General features: G+C 44.1%; 1 protein-coding gene across 2 annotated transcripts in view; it reads left to right on the top strand.

The window, feature by feature from the left end:
- The window catches only part of LOC133555287 (copine-9-like), a 271,759-nt gene that overhangs the window by 222,247 nt on the left and 25,449 nt on the right, over positions 1–24,063 (top strand). The window contains exons 13-18 of one of the 2 annotated variants that reach the window (XM_061904929.1): positions 11,125–11,229; positions 18,812–18,853; positions 20,193–20,268; positions 20,469–20,522; positions 21,347–21,408; positions 21,777–21,823. In XM_061904929.1, the coding sequence (XP_061760913.1) occupies positions 11,125–11,229; positions 18,812–18,853; positions 20,193–20,268; positions 20,469–20,522; positions 21,347–21,408; positions 21,777–21,823 (386 nt within the window). Of the gene's footprint in view, positions 1–11,124; positions 11,230–18,811; positions 18,854–20,192; positions 20,269–20,468; positions 20,523–21,346; positions 21,409–21,776; positions 21,824–24,063 lie in introns of those variants that run through there. The other variant, XM_061904928.1, reaches the window with a different exon arrangement.

Raw genomic sequence — 24,063 nt, forward strand, 5'->3', positions numbered from 1 at the left:
GAGGGTCCCTGGTTCAAATCCCACCTAGAACCAACCTCGTCACGTCCGTTGTGTCCTGAGCAAGACACTTCACCCTTGCTCCTGATGGGTGCTGGTTAGCGCCTTGCATGGCAGCTCCCTCCATCAGTGTGTGAATGTGGAAGTAGTGTCAAAGCGCTTTGAGTACCTTGAAGGTAGAAAAGTGCTATACAAGTACAACCCGTTTATCATTTATTTATATCTCTCGAATATCTGGAGTATTAGTATTGAATGAATTCAGAAAGGAACTCAAACAATAAAAAAATAAAATACAATACAGATATCAAGATGATACTTCAGTTGGAAATACTAAATGAGGAAAGTTTATTAAAGGCCTACTGAAATGAGATGTTCTTATTTAAACGGGGATAGCAGCTCCATTCTATGTGTCATACTTCATCCTTTCACCATATTTTTGCTGAAAGGATTTAGTAGAGAACATCCACGATAAAGTTCCCAACTTTTGGTCGCTAATAAAAAAGCCTTGCCTGTACCGGAAGTAGCAGACGATGTGCGCGTGACGTCACGGGTTGTGGAGCTCCTCACATCCTCACATTGTTTACAATCATGGCCACCAGCAGCGAGAGCGATTTGGACCGAGAAAGCGACGATTTCCCCATTAATTTGAGCGAGGATGAAAGATTCGTGGATGAGGAAAGTGAGAGTGAAGCACTAGAAGAAAAAAAAACTAAACGGCAGAGCGATTCAGATGTTATTGGACAAATTTACTAGGATAATTCTGGAAAATCCCTTATCTGCTTATTGTGTTACTAGTGTTTTAGTGAGATTATATGGTCGTACCTGTACAACCTGAAGGTCAGCCCCACACCTTTCTTCAGCACCAGTCGACGGGTGGTGACGATGCCCATCTCTGCCCTTCGCAAGGAACCCTCTTCAAAACACGATCTTTCGAAATAATCGCAGCATAAAACACTGTACTTTGTGTGTGTGGTCCAATCCAACCATGTTCGCTTGACCGCTCTGTTCCGTAGAAAAGCTTGACTGTCATCTTTCGGGAATGTAAACAATGAAACATCGGCTGTGTTTGTGTTGCTAAAGCCGGCCGCAATACACCGCTTCCCACCTACAGCTTTCTTCTTTGATGTCTCCCTTGTTTATTGAAAAAAATGCAAAAGATTCAGCAACACAGACGTCCAGAATACTGTGGAATTATGTGATGAAAACAGACGACTTAGTAGCTGGGAACGATACTGGAACATAACGTCCTCTACAATCCGTTTTCAGCAGGACACTTTGGCGCAAAATTTAAAATTGCAATTTAGTAAACTGAAGCGGCCGTATTGTCATGTGTTGCAATGTTAATATTTCATCATTGATGTGTAAACTATCAGACTGTGTGGTTGCTAGTAGTGGCTTTCAGTAGGCCTTTAAATGTACAATACAGACCAAGAGTTTGGATACACCTTCTCTTTCAATGTGTCAGGTTTTGTTTAGTTATGTTCTGTTTGTTTGAGACTCCATTAGTTCCTGTTTTTGTGCACCCTGGTTTGGTTTAGTTTCCATGACAACTCATTAGTTTCACCTGCCTCATTTGTTTGGACTCACGCACCTGGAAGAGTTCAAGTACCTAGGAGTCTTGTTCACGAGTGAGGGAAGAGTGGATGGTGAGATCGACAGGCGGATCGGTGCGGCGTCTTCAGTAATGCGGACGCCGTTGTGGTGAAGAAGGAGCTGAGCCGGAAGGCAAAGCTCTCAATTTAGCGGTGGATCTACGTTCCCATCCTCACCTATGGTCATGATAGTCAGGTAGTCGGCCTGGCGACATTACTTTACTGACAGTTCTGCCCATGTTGGATCTCTTGTTTTTGTTCAGTCCATGCCGTATTTCTCATCACCGGAAGTGTTTTTGTTTTTGTCTAGGGTTGCAAAATTCTGGGAATATTCAAAGTTGGAAAACTTTCCATGGGAATTAACGGGAATTTATGGGAAATGTATGGGAATTAACATTGAATGCAGCATGCTAGATCTTGCAGCTTGATTATTAGCTAAAACAACCTGATTTAATGCAAATTCAGTCAAATTTCAACCCTGCACTGTGCATTCCCGAGTGCTCTCACTTGAGCTCAAATGCTCAAACCCAAAAATGATGGGACAAAGTATGCAGAATAACAAAAATGCAAGAGAAAATGTGTCGGTGCACTCTTTAAAATAATATTTTAAAAGCTTTTTTATGACATCAAAGATGTTAAATGTAGCCAAATTTAAAGATATATTATAAATTTAACCCAGCACACGGCATTTTTGTTTGAAATATCTGAGCTATGTCATGTACTATTATGGTAATTTCCAAAGGAGTTAACAGGTATATATGGGAATTAATGAGACATTTATGGGAAATAAATTGGAATAAACATTGAATGCAACATGCTTGATCTTGCAACATGATTATTGGCTAAAACAACCTGATTTAATGCAAATTTAGTAGAATTTCAGCCCTGCACTGTGCATTCCTCCATCACATGGACAGATAATTCCTAGCATGCTACTGTAACGCATGTGTCAAATACACACATACCTTTATACTGTGTATCAAACAAACCTTTTACGTGTGCGTTCTTCGACTCTGCTCCCTCGTACTCGGAGTGCTAGCCACTTTTGTCATCGCCTTTAGTAAAATCTTGCACTCTTCCGCCCATATCGATGACCTCTCCACGGACTGTAAAGAAACGTTTGTCCTTTTTGCGATTTGACCGGTTCGTACAGCCGAAACAAACAACGCAGGCGTAGGGGCATTTTGCTTTGGGAAAGGTTAAATGGCGCCAAGTACCCATTGAGAACAGACATCGCTTGACCTTCGTGGGTATAGTAGGTCGTGAGTTCAAATCCCGGCCGAGTCATAGCAAAGACTATAAAAATGGGAGCCATTACCTCTCTGCTTGGCACTCAGCATCAAGGCTTGGAATTAAAGTTGGAGTACCAATGATTGTCACACACACACACACACACACACTAGGTGTGGTGAGACTATCCTCTGCATTTGACCCCCCTCCCTGGGAGGTTAGGGGAGCAGTGAGCAGCAGCGGTGGCCGCGCCCGGGAATAAATTCAAATCCAAGTTAAAGTACCAATCACGACCTACCGATCTCTAGGCCACTGAGTAAGTTATTGGGGGTTAAATCACCAAAATGATTTCCCAAACGCCGCCAGCGTTGCTGCTCACTGCTCCCCTTACTAATCCAGGCGGTGGAACAAGTGGATGGATCGAATACAGAGAGTACTTTCACCACACCTGCTGTGTGTGTGATTATCAGTGGTACTTTAACTTACCCAAATCAGTGGCCTAGTGGTTAGAGTGTCCGCCCTGATATCGGTAGGTTGTGAGTCGCAAATGTAGAAAATGGGACTGTGAACGACTCTCGCTGTCGTGCGGGTTCCAGGGACCACCAAGGAAGGACATGACTTTGAGCAGTGTTGACTTTCTTTATTTTCTAATAAGCAAAGTATTTTTCGGGTCTCTTTTCAGTTGACCGCGTCGTCTGCCTCTCGCTCGCGCTCTCTTGCGGGTTGCATGCGCTTTGTCTTGTTCCGTCATTGTTTTTCCACCTCTCTCCCCGACGTTCACGGCTGCCACCCTTTTAATCAGTGCGAGAGGATTAATTAATCCTATACAGGTGAGCGATCCACACACCTGATGTCGATTGTGGCGTCGCTCCCGACAAGCCCCGCCTCGTTGCTCGCTCGCCATCCCCACCTCCTCGCTGCCATGTTGGGACGGCCTCAGGCTGGCCCTGCCTCTCTGTCAAACTCTCGGCTCCGCCTCTCCACAGTGACACATTCCAATGCAACACTACTAGGTAGTACGGTATGTCCGAAACCGAAAGGGTGGAGTGCCATCTCCGGTTTGGGGAGGAGACCCTGCCCCAAGTGGAGGAGTTCAAGTACCTAGGAGTCTTGTTCACGAGTGAGGGAAGAGTGGATCGTGAGATCGCCAGGCGGATCGGTGCGGCATCTTCAGTAATGCGGACGTTGTACCGATCCGTTGTGGTGAAGAAGGAGCTGAGCCGGAAGGCAAAGCTCTCAATTTACCGGTCGATCTACGTTCCCATCCTCACCTATGGTCATGAGCTTTGGGTTATGACCGAAAGGACAAGATCACGGGTACAAGCGGCCCAAATGAGTTTCCTCCACCGGGTGGCGGGTCTCTCCCTTAGAGATAGGGTGAGAAGCTCTGCCATCCGGGAGGAACTCAAAGTAAAGCCGCTGCTCCTCCACATGGAGAGGAGCCAGATGAGGTGGTTCGGGCATCTGGTCAGGATGCCACCCGAACGCCTCCTTAGGGAGGTGTTTAGGGCACATCCAACCGGTAGGAGGCCACGGGGAAGACCCAGGACACGGGAAGAGCTGGACCAAGTGGCTGGGGAGAGAGAAGTCTGGGCTTCCCTGCTTAGGCTGCTGCCCCACAACCCGACCTCGGATAAGCGGAGGAAGATGGATGGATGGATGGATGTCCGAAACCATCTCCTCAAGTCCCTCCGGTGTAACCTCGTTCCTTATTACTCTCAAACTTAATGGCATGAGGTTACGGTCATTCAAAAATGAAGTCAACAAAGACTGTCAGCCATCCGTAAACTTAAAGGACTACACGTTGCACCTCACCTACGGTTATTACTATATTGAAACATCTTCCAACCCATCCTTCTGTACTGTTCCACATGTTTCTTCACTATGCTTTCTGTAAACTCACACGCATGACAAACATAGCAGCTAAAGTCATCGGCCTACACACACCCAACATCTCAGATCTAAACCACAGGTCCATCATTCACGATAGTCCAAGATGTGACTCGCCCACCACACCAATACATAATAGAGGTGTAACGGTTTCGTGTATTTGTATTGAACTGTTTTGGTACGGGGGTTTTGGTTCGGTACGGGGGAGTACTGAACGAGTTACTAATCTAAAGTCTTAACAAGCTGCTTTGCTTCTTCTGCCTCTGTCTCAGCACCCAGCATTGTCCCACCCACACAACCATCTGATTGGTTACATATGTAGCGGTAACAGCCAATCAGCAGTGCGTATTCAGAGCGCATGTAGTCAATGGTTCAGCGTCGAGCAGATAGGTGTTTAGCAGGTGAGCAGAAGGCAGCGTACTCTCCCCAAATGATAACAAACACCTCCCAGTCAACTACTACTAACATCACTATGAGCCCGTTGACCTTCTAGAAACTTAAACTGTAGCTCAGCTCGCTCGCAGTTCTGGCTTGAGGTGAAGGCTAATTAGCTTTTAGCGTAACGTTAGCTCATTTTGCGGTGTGTGTGTGTAATTTACGGACAAAAAAGCTTAGAATGGCAGGGTCCCTGCTATCCATTGTTGATAAAAATATAACTGTCAGGTTGAGTTTGTGACGAACCCCAAGATGCAGAGAAGGAGGCAGTCATAGAGTAAGAAAAGATGATTATATTTAAATACTAAAACAAGAACAAACAAAAGGCGCGCACAAGGCGGATAACAAACTTGGCTATGAACAAAAACACTTACTGTGACACGACGGAACTATGGCATGAACAGAGTGAACAGGAGTAGGCACAGCTACAACGATAAGTAATAATGACTTGGACAGGTAGTGGTGACAAACAACCGGTAAGAGTGACAAGTATTGATGACAATAATCCAGCACTGACTGGAGGACAAAGCAGGTAAAAATAGGAGCGGGCTGATTGACACCAGGTGTGGCCAGATGCCAATCAGCCGCAGCTGAGGGGAAACAGCGCTCAGGGAGAAAGACATGAAACAGACAAAATAAGAGCGCCGACAGGAAACAAAGACAGGAAAAAGTAAAACATGGCCACACTGTCAGGGACAAGCCTGACAATAACATTTACATAATAAAAATCAACGACAGGCTTCCCAAATGCTGTAATAAATGAAGCAGGATGAGTTGACTTGAAACTGTTTAATGTTGCATGTTTTATATGTAGAAGAAAAGTTTTGTCATTTTATTTAATCTGAGCAACAATTTGAGGCAGTTTAAATTTGATTAACGTGGGCAGAATTATTATAGTGTTCCCAATGTTGAAAGATAAAGCCATTGTTTACAAAATTGCAAAATAAATAACCAAAATATGTATATTTTGTTGTTTTCTTACTGTACCGAAAATGAACCGAACCTTGACTTCTAAACCGAGGCACGTACCGAACCGACATTTGTGTGTACTGTTACAGCCCTAAGAGATAATCCCACTGCCATCAGGGCCCAGGTACAGAACTATCAAATTCCGGAGGTGCCGCCTCGGGAACAGTCTTATACCTGCCCTATACCTGCCCCCTATACCTGCCCCCTATACCTGCCCCCTATACCTGCCCCCTATACCTGCTCCCTATACCTGCTCCCTATACCTGCCCCCTATACCTGCCCCCTATACCTGCCCCCTATACCTGCTCCCTATACCTGCTCCCTATACCTGCCCCCTATACCTGCCCCCTATACCTGCCCCCTATACCTGCCCCCTATACCTGCCCCCTATACCTGCTCCCTATACCTGCCCCCTATACCTGCCCTATACCTGCCCCCTATACCTGCCCCCTATACCTGCTCCCTATACCTGCCCCCTATACCTGCCCCCTATACCTGCCCCCTATACCTGCTCCCTATACCTGCCCCCTATACCTGCCCTATACCTGCCCCCTATACCTGCCCCCTATACCTGCTCCCTCTACCTGCCCCCTATACCTGCTCCCTATACCTGCCCCCTATACCTGCCCCCTATACCTGCCCCCTATACCTGCCCCCTATACCTGCTCCCTATACCTGCCCCCTATACCTGCCCTATACCTGCCCCCTATACCTGCTCCCTCTACCTGCCCCCTATACCTGCTCCCTATACCTGCCCCCTATACCTGCTCCCTATACCTGCCCCCTATACCTGCCCCCTATACCTGCTCCCTATACCTGCCCCCTATACCTGCCCCCTATACCTGCCCCCTATACCTGCCCTATACCTGCTCCCTCTATCTGCCCCCTGTACAGCAGGCCCGGCCGACCTGTCTGACAAGCCTGTAAATGCATTTGGTCATGTATGATGTCTTTTTCTTATTTTTGTTTGTGATGTGCCATGTCTATGGTTTAAATCAGTGGTTCTGAACCTTGTTGGAGGTACCAAACCTTAGCAGTTTAATTTGTGCTTTCACTGAACCCTTCTTTGATGAAAAATAATTGTATTCTAATTTTTCAAATTCATGACATTTACCGTATTTTTCAGAGTATGAGTCGCTTCGGAGTATAAGTCACACCTGCCGAAAATGCATTATAAAGAAGGAAAAAACATATATAAGTCGCAACAACTTATATGTTTTTGGTAACACTTTAGTAATGGGAACATATTCTAAGTAAAAGAGACTTAATTGAATAGTTATTTGGACACTAGGGGAACATATTCTAAGTAACAAAGACTTAATTTAAAGTTATTTGGTTTGAGTTAGGGTCAGGGTTATAATAAGGCCATGCCGAGAATAGGACATTAATAAGTACTTAAGTAGTTAAGAGCCAATTTGTTACTAATTTGCATTTTAATAAACAACTAATTAATGGTGAATATGTTCCCCTTACTAAATGTTAGAATATTTTTTTCTAAATTGTCACAAAAACCTTTATATTACATTGTGTTCCGGACAAGAAGACAAAAGGCTGAAACCTTTCAAGAAGAATGCTCGTAAAACTCTACTGGGACTACAAAGCAGACAGATGGCAGGATCTGCCCAAATTCCACAGTAACTTTTTTTGAAGTATTTTACAAACTCTTTTTGAACTATTTATGGAACTCTTTGAACTATTTATGGAACTCTCTTTGAACTATTTTATGGGACTATCTTTAAATTATTTTATGGAACTCTCTTTGAACTATTTTATGGGACTCTTTTTGAACTATTTGACAAACTCTCTTCGAACTGTTCGGTAACCGAAGGCAACGCTGTTTACGACCCACTTCCCTCAGGAAGCACCTTTGGGCAGGGGGGGGGAGAAAGTCAACTAAAGAAGGAGGGGTACGATCTTTTGGCAGAGCGAGGTGCAGGACTGTACAGAGAGTACAGTGGCCATGTCTCTCCTCAGATCTGAGTCCAAATGTAATTCTGTCTCTATTTGATTCTTTGCCTTTTGTCTTGTTTAATAGATGTCATCAGTGTTTGAACCTGACACTAAAGTGCTACCATGTTTTTTTTTACTGGTGCACAAAAAGAAGCGTGCATAAACATCACCTTGTTCAAAGAACACAACCAACAAGGTGCATAAACTCACAACAAATGACACACCTGCTAATCAGTGAGACTTCTGCTGTTGCCGTATCCGTAATACGCCGATAGGGAGAAGTTTGTATTTACACGATGAGTCGGGCGTGTTATGACCTCCGCCGAACCCCTGAGGCCGACTCACCCAACTCCTAGGGTTCCATCCAACCCAGGTTAAGAACCACCGGTTTAAATCTACGGCAGTGAAAATGGATTTCCCCAACGGTGACCAATAAATGTAAATCATGGTGGAATGAGCTTTTGTGTGCTACTTTGCCACCTGTCCTATGTTAGTGTGCTACTTTGCCACCTGTCCTATGTTAGTGTGCCACTCTGCCACCTGTCCTATGTTAGTGTGCTACTTTGCCACCTGTCCTATGTTAGTGTGCTACTTTGCCACCTGTCCTATGTTAGTGTGCTACTTTGCCACCTGTCCTATGTTAGTGTGCTACTTTGCCACCTGTCCTATGTTAGTGTGCTACTTTGCCACCTGTCCTATGTTAGTGTGCCACTCTGCCACCTGTCCTATGTTAGTGTGCTACTTTGCCACCTGTCCTATGTTAGTGTGCTGCTGTGCCACCTGTCCTATGTTAGTGTGCTACTTTGCCACCTGTCCTATGTTAGTGTGCTACTTTGCCACCTGTCCTATGTTAGTGTGCTACTTTGCCACCTGTCCTATGTTAGTGTGCTACTTTGCCACCTGTCCTATGTTAGTGTGCTACTTTGCCACCTGTCCTATGTTAGTGTGCTACTTTGCCACCTGTCCTATGTTAGTGTGCTACTTTGCCACCTGTCCTATGTTAGTGTGCTACTTTGCCACCTGTCCTATGTTAGTGTGGTACTTTGCCACCTGTCCTATGTTAGTGTGCTGCTCTGCCACCTGTCCTATGTTAGTGTGCTACTTTGCCACCTGTCCTATGTTAGTGTGCTACTTTGCCACCTGTCCTATGTTAGTGTGCTACTTTGCCACCTGTCCTATGTTAGTGTGCTACTCTGCCACCTGTCCTATGTTAGTGTGCTACTTTGCCACCTGTCTATGTTAGTGTGCTACTCTGCCACCTGTCTATGTTAGTGTGATACTTTGCCACCTGTCCTATGTTAGTGTGCTACTTTGCCACCTGTCCTATGTTAGTGTGCTGCTGTGCCACCTGTCCTATGTTAGTGTGCTACTCTGCCACCTGTCCTATGTTAGTGTGCTACTCTGCCACCTGTCCTATGTTAGTGTGCTACTTTGCCACCTGTCCTATGTTAGTGTGCTACTTTGCCACCTGTCCTATGTTAGTGTGCTACTTTGCCACCTGTCCTATGTTAGTGTGCTACTTTGCCACCTGTCGTATGTTAGTGTGCTACTCTGCCACCTGTCCTATGTTAGTGTGCTACTTTGCCACCTGTCCTATGTTAGTGTGCTACTTTGCCACCTGTCCTATGTTAGTGTGTTACTTTGCCACCTGTCCTATGTTAGTGTGCTACTTTGCCACCTGTCGTATGTTAGTGTGCTACTTTGCCACCTGTCCTATGTTAGTGTGCTACTTTGCCACCTGTCCTATGTTAGTGTGCTACTTTGCCACCTGTCCTATGTTAGTGTGCTACTCTGCCACCTGTCCTATGTTAGTGTGCTGCTGTGCCACCTGTCCTATGTTAGTGTGCTGCTGTGCCACCTGTCCTATGTTAGTGTGCTACTTTGCCACCTGTCCTATGTTAGTGTGCTGCTGTGCCACCTGTCCTATGTTAGTGTGCTACTTTGCCACCTGTCCTATGTTAGTGTGCTACTTTGCCACCTGTCCTATGTTAGTGTGCTACTTTGCCACCTGTCCTATGTTAGTGTGCTACTTTGCCACCTGTCCTATGTTAGTGTGCTACTTTGCCACCTGTCCTATGTTAGTGTGCTACTTTGCCACCTGTCCTATGTTAGTGTGCTACTTTGCCACCTGTCCTATGTTAGTGTGCTACTTTGCCACCTGTCCTATGTTAGTGTGCTACTTTGCCACCTGTCCTATGTTAGTGTGCTGCTGTGCCACCTGTCCTATGTTAGTGTGCTACTTTGCCACCTGTCCTATGTTAGTGTGCTACTTTGCCACCTGTCCTATGTTAGTGTGCTACTTTGCCACCTGTCCTATGTTAGTGTGCTGCTGTGCCACCTGTCCTATGTTAGTGTGCTGCTGTGCCACCTGTCCTATGTTAGTGTGCTACTTTGCCACCTGTCCTATGTTAGTGTGCTGCTGTGCCACCTGTCCTATGTTAGTGTGCTACTTTGCCACCTGTCCTATGTTAGTGTGCTGCTGTGCCACCTGTCCTATGTTAGTGTGCTACTTTGCCACCTGTCCTATGTTAGTGTGCTACTTTGCCACCTGTCCTATGTTAGTGTGCTACTTTGCCACCTGTCCTATGTTAGTGTGCTACTTTGCCACCTGTCCTATGTTAGTGTGCTACTTTGCCACCTGTCCTATGTTAGTGTGCTACTTTGCCACCTGTCCTATGTTAGTGTGCTGCTGTGCCACCTGTCCTATGTTAGTGTGCTACTTTGACACCTGTCCTATGTTAGTGTGCTACTTTGCCACCTGTCCTATGTTAGTGTGCTACTTTGCCACCTGTCCTATGTTAGTGTGCTGCTGTGCCACCTGTCCTATGTTAGTGTGCTACTTTGCCACCTGTCCTATGTTAGTGTGCTACTTTGCCACCTGTCCTATGTTAGTGTGCTACTTTGCCACCTGTCCTATGTTAGTGTGCTACTTTGCCACCTGTCCTATGTTAGTGTGCTGCTGTGCCACCTGTCCTATGTTAGTGTGCTGCTGTGCCACCTGTCCTATGTTAGTGTGCTACTTTGCCACCTGTCCTATGTTAGTGTGCTGCTGTGCCACCAGGTTCACCATCTGCCATAAAACGGAGGTGATCAAGAACACGCTGAACCCGGCGTGGCAGTCCTTCACCATCCCCGTGCGAGCTCTCTGCAACGGCGACTACGACAGGTCAGAAAACAGACTCAGACTTTGGCACAAATGCATGCATAAAACCGCAGAGTAAAAACCCCTGGATGTTTTGATCTTGGATGCCTTTTACGCGGCCGTCATTCGCCGCTCACACGAGGGATTCTAAATGGAGGCGATGACATCACCTGTTGCCGGGGCGCTCAGAATAATGCCAGCAGTGGGTTATGTTGTCCCGGGGACCGGCGCTGGTGTTATTGAGAGCGACTCTGCTCCCGAACGACAGTCTGCATTCCCCTCAGTGTTCCCAGCGTGCTGAGCAGATGTGACGGCCACTTGCGGGCAGCTGCAGATGTGACGGCCACTTGCAGGCAGCTGCAGATGTGACGGCCACTTGCAGGCAGCTGCAGATGTGACGGCCACTTGCAGGCAGCTGCAGATGTGACGGCCACTTGCAGGCAGCTGCAGATGTGACGGCCACTTGCAGGCAGCTGCAGATGTGACGGCCACTTGCAGGCAGCTGCAGATGTGACGGCCACTTGCAGGCAGCTGCAGATGTGACGGCCACTTGCAGGCAGCTGCAGATGTGACGGCCACTTGCAGGCAGCTGCAGATGTGACGGCCACTTGCAGGCAGCTGCAGATGTGACGGCCACTTGCAGGCAGCTGCAGATGTGACGGCCACTTGCAGGCAGCTGCAGATGTGACGGCCACTTGCAGGCAGCTGCAGATGTGACGGCCACTTGCAGGCAGCTGCAGATGTGACGGCCACTTGCAGGCAGGTGCAGATGTGACGGCCACTTGCAGGCAGGTGCAGATGTGACGGCCACTTGCAGGCAGCTGCAGATGTGACGGCCACTTGCAGGCAGGTGCAGATGTGACGGCCACTTGCAGGCAGCTGCAGATGTGACGGCCACTTGCAGGCAGCTGCAGATGTGACGGCCACTTGCAGGCAGCTGCAGATGTGACGGCCACTTGCAGGCAGCTGCAGATGTGACGGCCACTTGCAGGCAGGTGCAGATGTGACGGCCACTTGCAGGCAGCTGCAGATGTGACGGCCACTTTCGGGCAGCTGCAGATGTGACGGCCACTTGCAGGCAGCTGCAGATGTGACGGCCACCTGCAGGCAGCTGCAGATGTGACGGCCACTTGCAGGCAGGTGCAGATGTGACGGCCACTCGCAGGCAGCTGCAGATGTGACGGCCACTCGCAGGCAGCTGCAGATGTGACGGCCACTTGCAGACAGCTGCAGATGTGACGGCCACTTGCAGGCAGCTGCAGATGTGACGGCCACTTGCAGGCAGCTGCAGATGTGACGGCCACTTGCAGGCAGCTGCAGATGTGACGGCCACTTGCAGGCAGCTGCAGATGTGACGGCCACTTGCAGGCAGCTGCAGATGTGACGGCCACTTGCAGGCAGCTGCAGATGTGACGGCCACTTGCAGGCAGCTGCAGATGTGACGGCCACTTGCAGGCAGCTGCAGATGTGACGGCCACTTGCAGGCAGGTGCAGATGTGACGGCCACTTGCAGGCAGCTGCAGATGTGACGGCCACTTGCAGGCAGCTGCAGATGTGACGGCCACTTGCAGGCAGCTGCAGATGTGACGGCCACCTGCAGGCAGCTGCAGATGTGACGGCCACTTGCAGGCAGCTGCAGATGTGACGGCCACTTGCAGGCAGCTGCAGATGTGACGGCCACTTGCAGGCAGCTGCAGATGTGACGGCCACTTGCAGGCAGCTGCAGATGTGACGGCCACTTGCAGGCAGCTGCAGATGTGACGGCCACTTGCAGGCAGCTGCAGATGTGACGGCCACTTGCAGGCAGCTGCAGATGTGACGGCCACTTGCAGGCAGCTGCAGATGTGACGGCCACTTGCAGGCAGCTGCAGATGTGACGGCCACTCGCAGGCAGCTGCAGATGTGACGGCCACTTGCAGGCAGCTGCAGATGTGACGGCCACTTGCAGGCAGCTGCAGATGTGACGGCCACTTGCAGGCAGCTGCAGATGTGACGGCCACTTGCAGGCAGCTGCAGATGTGACGGCCACTTGCAGGCAGCTGCACTCTGCATTTACTTAACGGCCTCCAGGGACTCACGGCTCGCTCAGCTCGTCCTTGAGGGAATAAGAGCACCGTGTTACTTCCCCAAAAGCCCTCCAGCCGGAATTCTAGGCTCGCCTTCACTCTTGCCATTCCATGCTCATTTTTAATGCAATTTTCTTTACATTTCTTTTCACAATTAAAAATCGGACAAAAACACAGGATGACATTAACATTATCAAGACATATTTGCTGTATTTCCTTGAATTGCCGCCGGGGCGCTAATTAGTTTAAAACCTCTTCTCACTCCGGCACTTACCAAAGGCATGTGGTAAATTTAAGCTTGCGCTTATAAATTTGAGTGTGATGTAAGGATACCATCAAGAAAAGCACATTTAATTAAAAAAAACATTATTATGGTCTTACCTTTACTTATAAATGAAGTCCATGCGCAGCTCCTTCTGATCAAAAGCATCAATAACTTGTTTATAGAAGTCTTCCTTATCTTTCTTCAGTTTTAAAAGTCTCTCTGTCTCGATGGAGATCTTCCTTTATTACCTCCTGCTTCCATTGAAAGTCCAGTTTAGAAAACTGTTTTATTTTAGATATGTAATCCTCCATGTTAAAAGTGCAAGCGAGAGGAAAAAATAAACTCTTGCTGCTTGTTGTCACTTCTTCTGCAGCCGAGTAGTTGCAAGAAGGATCACTAGCGCCCTCTACCACCAGGAGGCGGGAGTCATTTAATGACTCATAATTGACACACGCAGCTACGGTATATTAATAAAACATAGCTGCTTACTGTTCTTTTTAGCATATTCAATAGCTTGGACCTTAAATCCTACTGAATAGCTCTTAATCTTCTTCCCTTTATGCGATTTCAAATAATTGAAATCAGCCTCCTCCATTTTGAAAATGATGACAGGTGAAGTGTCACTCCTGACGTGACGAGTTTGACCCGGCGGAAATTCTAGGCATATGCTAATTATTTGGCGAAAGGAAATTCTAGACATCCATCCATCCATCCATCTTCTTCCGCTTATCCGAGGTCGGGTCGCGGGGGCAGCAGCCTAAGCAGGGAAGCCCAGACTTCCCTCTCCCCAGCCACTTCGTCCAGCTCTTCCCGGGGGGTTCCCGAGGCGTTCCCAGGCCAGCCGGGAGACATAGTCTTCCCAACGTGTCCTGGGTCTTCCCCGTGGCCTCCTACCGGTCCCACGTGCCAAAACACCTCCCTAGGGAGACGCTCAGAAGGCAACCTAAACCAGATGCCCGAACCACCTCATCTGGCTCCTCTCCATGTGGAGGAGCAGCGGCTTTACTTTGAGTTCCTCCCGGATGGCAGAGCTTCTCACCCTATCTCTAAGGGAGAGACCCAAACTCATTTGGGCCGCTTGTACCCGTGATCTTATCCTTTCGGTCATGACCATAGGTGAGGATGGGAACGTAGATCAACCGGTAGATTGAGAGCTTTGCCTTCCAGCTCAGCTCCTTCTTCACCACAACGGATCGGTACAACGTCCGCATTACTGAAGACGCCGCACCGATCCGCCTGTCGATCTCACCATCCACTCTTCCCTCACTCGTGAACAAGACTCCTAGGTACTTGAACTCCTCCACTTGGGGCAGGGTCTCCTCCCCAACCCGGAGATGGCACTCCACCCTTTTCCGGGAGAGAACCATGGACTCGGATTTGGAGGTGCTGATTCTCATTCCGGTCGCTTCACACTCGGCTGCGAACTGATCCAGTGAGAGCTGAAGATCCCGGCCAGATGAAGCCATCAGGACCACATCATCTGCAAAAAGCAGAGATTCTAGACATGCGCTAATAAAAATCATATTTGGCGAAAGGAGTTTGACCCGGCAGTAATTCTAGTCAGGCGCATACTATATACCCGGCGGCAATTCAAGGAAATACGGTAGATGGTTTCCTAATATTGATCCTGATTTAAACCCTTTGGATTTTGCCCCCAAAGCCCACCTGTATCCAGGGACGTGTTTATTGAGTTTGTAAACAACAACAAAAACAACTTAAAAACGAGTATGTGACGGTAAAAAAAATCTGAATGTATCGACCGTATACTGATACTATACTTGGTATTGATACCATCTATAGCAGGGGTCGGCAACCCCAAATGTTGAAAGAGTCATATTGCTGTGGTCCCCCAACCACCGCACAAGAAATTAAGAAAAAATAAATAAATAAAAATGTTTACTTTTGTTTTTTTTTTAATTATTAAATCAACATACAAACACAATATATTCATTATATATCAATATAGATGAATACAGTCTGCAGGGATACAGTCCCTAAGCACACATGATTGTATTTCTTTATGAAAAAAAAGAAAAGCCCCAGGTTGCTGACCCCCGGTCTACATGTATTACTCCGCCAACCTCCAGTGATAATGATACATGGCAGAAACAGACTGCAGGCGAGGATTTGTGGCGTGACAGGTGTGAGCGCGTCCAGAGATTGTTCTCAGCATCAGAACGAGGTGATGCCAGTCTTTCATCATTCCTTCTAAACAGACCGCCGCTATCAGACTACCATTTTTTTTTTGTAGCCGAAATAACTCAAACGGCAGATACTCAGGGGGATTTTCCCGCAGGCGTGAATTACATTTGATGTCCTCGTGAGACATCGGAGCGCTCCACACCAGACTGAAATAAAATGTCAATGCGTGCAATGAGTAAGTGGTATCATCCTGCTGAAATAGGACTTTCAACAAAGACCACGGATTTAGCTTTTTTATTGTATTTTTTTAAGGCATTCATCATCTGCTTGTCTGGTTAGCCAGTAAAATGTAAATGATGTCCCTAACAGGACATTGTGACTTAAACTGAACAATTAATTGGGAAATATAACTACAAACGCTGTTTCCATAAGAGTTGGGAAATGGTGTTAGATGTAAATATAAACAGAATACAATGATTTGCAAATCCTTTTCAAGCCATATTCAGTTGAAAATGCTACAAAGACAACATATTTGATGTTCAAACTCAGAAACTTTTTTTTTTTTCTTCAAATAATAATTAACTTAGAATTTCATGGCTGCAACACGTGCCAAAGTAGTTGGGAAAGGGCATGTTCACCACTGTGTTACATCACCTTTTCTTTTAACAACACTCAATAAACGTTTGGGAACTGAGGAAACTAATTGTTGAAGCTTTGAAAGTGGAATTCTTTCCCATTCTTGTTTTATGTAGAGCTTCAGTCCTTCAACAGTCCGGGTTCTCCGCTGTCCTATTTTACGCTTCATAATGCGCCACACATTTTCCATGGGAGACAGTTCTGGACTGCAGGTGGGACAGGAAATTACCCGCACTTTTTTTTTACGAAGCCACGTTGTTGTAACACGTGCTGAATGTGGCTTGGCATTGTCTTGCTGAAATAAGCAGGGGCGTCCATTAAAAAGAAGGCGCTTAGATGGCAGCATATGTTGTTCCAAAAACTGTATGTACCTTTCAGCATTAATGGTGCCTTCACAGATGTGTAAGTTACCCATGCCTTGGGCACTAATACACCCCCATACCATCACACATGTGTAGGTTACCCATGCCTTGGGCACTAATACACCCCCATACCATCACACATGTGTAAGTTACCCATGCCTTGGGCACTAATACACCCCCATACCATCACACATGTGTAAGTTACCCATGTCTTGGGCACTAATGCACCCCCATACCATCACACATGTGTAAGTTACCCATGTCTTGGGCACTAATACACCCCCATACCATCACACATGTGTAAGTTACCCATGCCTTGGGCACTAATGCACCCCCATACCATCACACATGTGTAAGTTACCCATGCCTTGGGAACTAATAAACCCCCATACCATCACACATGTGTAAGTTACCCATGTCTTGGGCACTAATACACCCCCATACCATCACACATGTGTAAGTTACCCATGTCTTGTTCACTAATACACCCCCATACCATCACACATGTGTAAGTTACCCATGCCTTGGGCACTAATGCACCCCCATACCATCACACATGCTGGCTTTTACACTTTGCGTGGATAACAGTCTGGATGGTTCGCTTCCTCTTTGGTCCGGATGACACGATGTCGAATTTTTCCAAAAACAATTTGAAATGTGGACTCGTCAGACCACAGAACACTTTTCCACTTTGCATCAATCCATCTTAGATGATCTCGGGCCCAGAGAAGCCGACGGCGTTTCAGGATGTTGTTGATAAATGGCTTTCAATTTGCATAGTAGAGCTTTAACTTGAACTTACAGGTGTAGAAACAAACTGTATTTAGTGACAGTGGTTTTCTGAAGTGTTCCTGAGCCCATGTGGTGATATCCTTTAGAGATTGATGTCAGTTTTTGATACAGTGCCGTCCGAGGGATGGAAGGTCACGGTCATTCAATGTTGGTTTCCGGCCATGCCGCTTACGTGGAGTGATTTCTCCAGATTCTCTGAACCTTTTGATGATATTATGGAGCGTAGATGTTGAAATCCCTCAATTTCTTGCAATGTCACTTTGAGAAAGGTTGTTCTTAAACTGTTTGACTATTTGCTCACGCAGTTGTGGACAAAGGGGTGTACCTCGCCCCATCCTTTCTTGTGAAAGACTGAGCATTTTTTGGGAAGCTGTTTTTATAGCCAATCATGGCACCCACCTGTTCCCAATTAGCCTGTACACCTGCGGGATGTTCCAAATAAGTGTTTGATGAGCATTCCCGAACTTTATCAGTATTTATTGCCACCTTTCCCAACTTCTTTGTCACGTGTAGTTGGCATCAAATTCTCAAGTAAATGATTATTTGCAAATAAAAATCAGTTTGTTGTCTTTGTAGTTGAAAAGGATTTGCAAATCATTGTATTCTGTTTATATTTACATCTAACACCATTTCCCAACTCTTATGGAAACGGGGTTTGTGTTATGCATTTAAACTTGATTTTGATGACACTGTTTTGCATCAATAGATGGGTACGTAATTGTTCATATGTGTTATTTATGTTTACATGACTGCACCCCCATTGGTAAACTAGTATGTCTTGTCAATTAAGTAGAGCAACACTTTTAAATAATAAATATGTTCTCAGTCTGATTTTATTTTGTATTAGATTTACTGATCTCCAAATGGACTTTTTGCCTTGCATCCCGTGTTTTATTTCCATGCTGCGAGTCTGTGATGGCCTGTCTTTTTAGGACCATCTGCGGCTGTCTGCTCCGTCTCAATAAGTTTTTCTTTTTTTTTGTGTTCTGGCCGTGCGTGCAGCACATTCACATTTTTGGAATAAATCATCACCATCTTGCCAAAATTCCTTTTTTCCCCCCCTCGGGTTTCTGGATGGGTGTCTCATTATTAAAGCATGATATGAAAAAGACCTCATGCTGGAGTAAAAATGCATAGTTCCATCTCTTTCTGTGCAGCCAGTCCAGTTGTGGCCTTCAGTCAAGAACTCAGATTGCTTTGCAGGCAGGGATTTTATTTTCAATTCAGCGTATGCTACAATCCATATTGATTTTTTTTTCTTCTTCTGCTGACAGAATAGGAACACGTTGTCGAATCACGCCAATGCACCGTTGAACTCAGGAATGACATGTTCTCTATTTCAGGACGGTGAAAATAGACGTCTACGACTGGGATCGAGATGGAAGGTAAAAAATAATAATAATAATAATTGTTTACCTCACTATGAACTTTTGAACAAGTGTCATTCTAGTTGGGAAAGTATATTAATATTAGATTACAAAGTAAATCTGCCGCTGATAAATTATGTATTTGTTTTCCCCCGCGTTACACAGAATAATTGAATATTTCACATGCATTTCTCTGCCCTACAACAAAGTCTCTGGCAATAACAAACACACAATAAATAATTTATCTTCTGCGATAATGTTAATGTGGGCATCTATCTTTATACTATATATATATATATATATATATATATGTGTGTATGTATGTGTATATATATATATATACACACATGTGTATATATATACATGTGTACATGTATAAATGTGTAGGTATGTATATGTATATATTTTCTACGTGTGTGTTTGTATATACTGTATATATGTGTGTGTATATATGATGGTGTGCGTGTATACTGTATATATTTATGCGTAAGTGTATGTACAGTATACATATGTGTGTATGTATGTATAAGTATGTGTGTGTGTGCGTATATATATATATATATACACACACCTGGATATATGCATGCACTATTTATTTACATATGTGTGTGTATGTACGTGTAGATTTGTGTATATATATATACACATATATATATATATATAGTATATACGGATGTGGGTATGTACATGTATGTATATATGTGTATACGTATATTTGTGTATGTGTGTGTATATATAAATATATATATATATGTATATATGTATATATATATGTATATATGTATATATATACATATATATACACATATATATATATATATATATATACATATATATTTATATATATATATATATATATATATATATATATATATATATATATATATATATATATATATACTTTATTTATTCATATAGTACAGAGCTAACGCTTGTACTTTTTCTATGGTTACGAAACATTGTATTAGAGGCCACTGTATGAGAAATTATTACAATGGAAACAATTGTAGTTTTTGAATAAAATGTTTGCTTTTCAATACAATGACAACATCAAAACCTAAAGTTTGTACATCTATACACTATAGTCAGGCTATATCAGTAATTTTCAAACTTTCACTACAGTTTGTTTGTATCACAGTAGTATGTGATCTAGATGATTGTAAAACATGCGCCAACATTGCGGCGATGGCGCTCTAACTCTCCTCACAGAAGGAGATGTGAATACACCGCACTTGACACTTTGTCTCTGACCGTGACGTTGGACTCCCCGTGTGTGTGTGTGTGTGTGTGTGTGTGTGTGTGTGTGTGTGTGTGTGTGTGTGTGTGTGTGTGTGTGTGTGTGTGTGTGTGTCGGCAGCCATGACTTCATTGGCGAGTTCACCACCAGCTACAGAGAGCTTTCTCGAGGACAGAATCAGTTCAACGTCTACGAGGTACTAATGTGTGTCTATTTCCAAGTCAAGTAGTGAGAAATAACATATAATAAAACATACTGTATCTCCTCATTTATATTGTAACTTTATTTCAATAACTCCATGGAAATAATGAGTTTATATATTCAGGTACCTGTAGCCTTGGTGTTTATTTTACTTCCCCTCTTACTTGACGTATGCTTTTGTGTCATCACTACCAGGTTTTAAATCCCAAGAAGAAAGGGAAAAAGAAGAAGTACATCAATTCAGGAACTGTGAGTTTATTCACCTAATCTTCTTATATTTTTTTGTTACATCTTCAGTTGTGTACGTGTACATCATGATCACACTATGGTTCATTTTCAACACAGGGAGAGAACCAAATGCAAAACATTAAATGACTTACCTGTTGTTGTCAGCTTCAAACACTGTTGACATATTTTAAACAGACAAGAAGCAAGGAATCATGTAGAGACAGAGTTCAATTTGGCTCAATGAGGAGAGGCGTGTGGGCTGTACTCCAGTTACAAAAACAACCTTCTGTCATGATCCGCCTCCCGGATCATACATCATTTTCTTTCTTGAGTCCTTTTTGTGTGTTTTCTGATTATTTTTGGACTCTTCCGATTCCTAGTTTGTGCACTTCCTTGTTTGGTTACCATAGTTTCTTATTTGTTCCACCTGCTCTGCTTTTGTCACGCACCTGTGTTTTGATTGTTACTTTAGTATTCAAGCCTGCCTTCGACCTCAGTTCATGCTGGATCCTTTCCGTTGTGTTGGGAACACATTGTAGTAGTTTCACCCCCAGATGCACCAGGACCAAGACAGGCAGGAATTGCATGGAAGACTTAAAAAATGCAGGGAATTATTTCGCCACACTTTAACTTTAATTTTAATATATTTATCCTCTCTGTTTATGGCAGGCTGGTATCCTGCCTAGCAACCCATTTGTTTTTGTCCCTTCCATCTAAATCAAATAAATGCCTCTTCCATCACCTCTCCATCACCCCTTTTTGCTGTTAATGTGCGCGTTTGTGTGTGTGTGTGTGTGTGTGTGTGTGTGTGTGCGTGTGTGTGTGTGTGTGTGTGTGAACGCAAGGTAACTCTGCTGTCCTTCAAAGTGGAGTCCGAGTACACCTTTGTGGATTTCATCCGAGGAGGGTGAGTGGAATAATAATGAGCCTGCTCTCAAAGTAAAACCTCAATGCCATCCATTCCGACTGTGTGTGTGTGTGTAAGTGTGTGTGTGTGTGTGTGTTTGCATGTGTGTGTGTGTGTTTGTGCATATTGACTTTGACAAAATTACATTTGACAAAGTTGATGCTGCTAAATCTCATATATAAACATCTGGATCCATCCTAGTTCACTCACTTTTAATGGAAGGTCGTATGCGTTCCATCCGCAAACCAGAAGGTGGCAGAGTGAATTTTATTCAAGCTTGCACGATAATTTATGGACCAAAAACAATGGAGGACGTACTTTATGATGCATATTGACAACATTGTTGTTGTTTTTGTTTTTGTCTTCAGGACGCAGCTGAATTTCACCGTTGCCATTGACTTTACGGCATCCAATGGTAAGACATTTTATTCCTGCGTGAACTCAATAAAGGACCATCGAGTGCGACCTTGAATTTTCCAGTAGAAACAATAATAATAATAGATTTTATTTGTAAAAAAGCATTTCATGTTGAGCAAACAACCTCAAAGTGCCACAATGTAAATTAATAGTAATAATAATAATAATAATAAGAAGAAAATAAAAATAAATAAAATATAAAACTAGAAACAGCCCAATAGCTACAACCAGCAGGCATGTCAATAAAAAGGGTTTTGTTTTTTTTTCCAAAAAAGATGGAATTTTAAACCTTTTTTAAAAGCATCCACAGTCTGTGGTGCCCTCAGGTGGTCAGGGAGAGCGTTCCACAGACTGGGAGCAGCGGAGCAGAAAGCCCGGTCTTCCATAGTTTGTACCTTTGTCCGTGGAGGTTGGAGGAGGTTAGCCTGTTTGGAGCGGAGGTGTCGTGTGGAGGATTTTGGGGGTGAGCAGTTCTTTTGGGGGGGGGGGGTGATGTGATTTAAACACTACAGAACCTGTTTAAATTGCCCAATACATGTAGATGTGTTAGAATTAAATAACTAAATACTTGTTGTTAATATGGCATCATTAATATTTTATCGAAATATGTTTGCACCCTGGGGGCGCTGCACTGCCCCCTAATGGTTTAGGTCAGGGGTGTCCAAAGTGCGGCTCGGGGGCCATTTGCGCCCCGCAGCTAATAGTTTACTGGCCCGCTACACATTCTGCAAAAATTGCAACATTGATAGTTTTGCAAAAATAAAACATTAAAAAAAAGTGGAATGAGGTGAAATCTAATGAGAAAAAGTGGCAATGTTGACACAAAGTTGCCATGCAGGCAGTTTTTTTTCTTCCTTTTGTCTTTATTTTCTTTTTTTTCCATCGCTCAAAAAAAAGGACAAAAAAACTCTGTTTTAATTAATTATTACTTAAAAATGATCACTTTAAAATGTTTTATCTGGGGAAAAATATTGCCTATGTTGTGTGGTTGCCATATAAAAACATCAAAGTGTTGACAAAAGAGCATAAAACAAACAAAATAATAGTTCAAACTTAAAATCTTTCAATTTAAGTGTTAAAAGTAAAACAAAAAACTAATAAAAATGCATCACTTTATAAGTGGGGAACCTTTCGGATCTCAAATATATTTAGTAGGATTTTATTCAACTTTTCACTGTGATTACTCAAAAATATGAAATAATTAAAATCAATGTTGTCCTGCATTATTGATCTTTGAGGGCTTTAATTGATCAATAAAGGAACTCTCCTGAAGGAATCAATAAAGTACTATCTATCTATCTAAATACTGCATATTTCACTTTTACTATAAAAAACAAAGTTGTCTTTGACAGAAAAGGCATTAAAACCTTATTTGTTTTACTTTAAACCTCAAGTTGATATAGAGATTTACTGTAAGCATGAAATAAAAATAATAATAATAATAATTTGACTTATTTTTAACATTTTAGTGACTGAGACCCTCTATGCTCCCCAGGAGCCCCAAGGATAAAAAAATAAAAAAAATCCATATATTTTGTTATGGTTTGAAAATGATAAATATCAAAATGGCCCTCGCGTGAGTGAGCAGCCATCCTTTATTTTTTCCTCTCGCTTGCACTTTTAACATGGAGGATTACATATCTAAAATAAAACAGTTTTCTAAACTGGACTTTCAATGGAAGCAGGAGGTAATAAAGGAAGATCTCCATCGAGACAGAGAGACTTTTAAAACTGAAGAAAGATAAGGAAGACTTCTATAAACAAGTTATTGATGCTTTTGATCAGAAGGAGCTGGCATGGACTTCATTTATAAGTAAAGGTAAGACCATAATAATGTTTTTTTTTATTAAATGTGCTTTTCATGATGGTATCCTTACATCACACTCAAATTTATAAGTGCAGGCCTAAATTTACCGCATGCCTTTGGTAAGCGCCGGAGTGAGAAGAGGTTATAAAATAATTAGCGCCACGGCAGCAATTCAAAGTCCATGAAATAAAAACGAAAAAGACGCACCAGGAACTAGGAAGAGGAAACAGGATCCCAGGAAAACAGGAACTGGAAGACGAGGAACAAAAAGCTACATACGGCTACAGAATATAGCTTACCGCTACCACATGACATCAACAAATATTAATGACAATAATCCAGCACTGACTGGAGGAGAAAGCAGGTCTAAATAGTGGCTGGCTGCTTGACACCAGGTGTGGCCCGATGCCAATCAGCCGCACCTGAGGGGA

This window comes from Nerophis ophidion, linkage group LG06, assembly GCF_033978795.1.
Source record: "Nerophis ophidion isolate RoL-2023_Sa linkage group LG06, RoL_Noph_v1.0, whole genome shotgun sequence".
NCBI classification, from domain to species: Eukaryota; Metazoa; Chordata; class Actinopteri; order Syngnathiformes; family Syngnathidae; genus Nerophis; species Nerophis ophidion.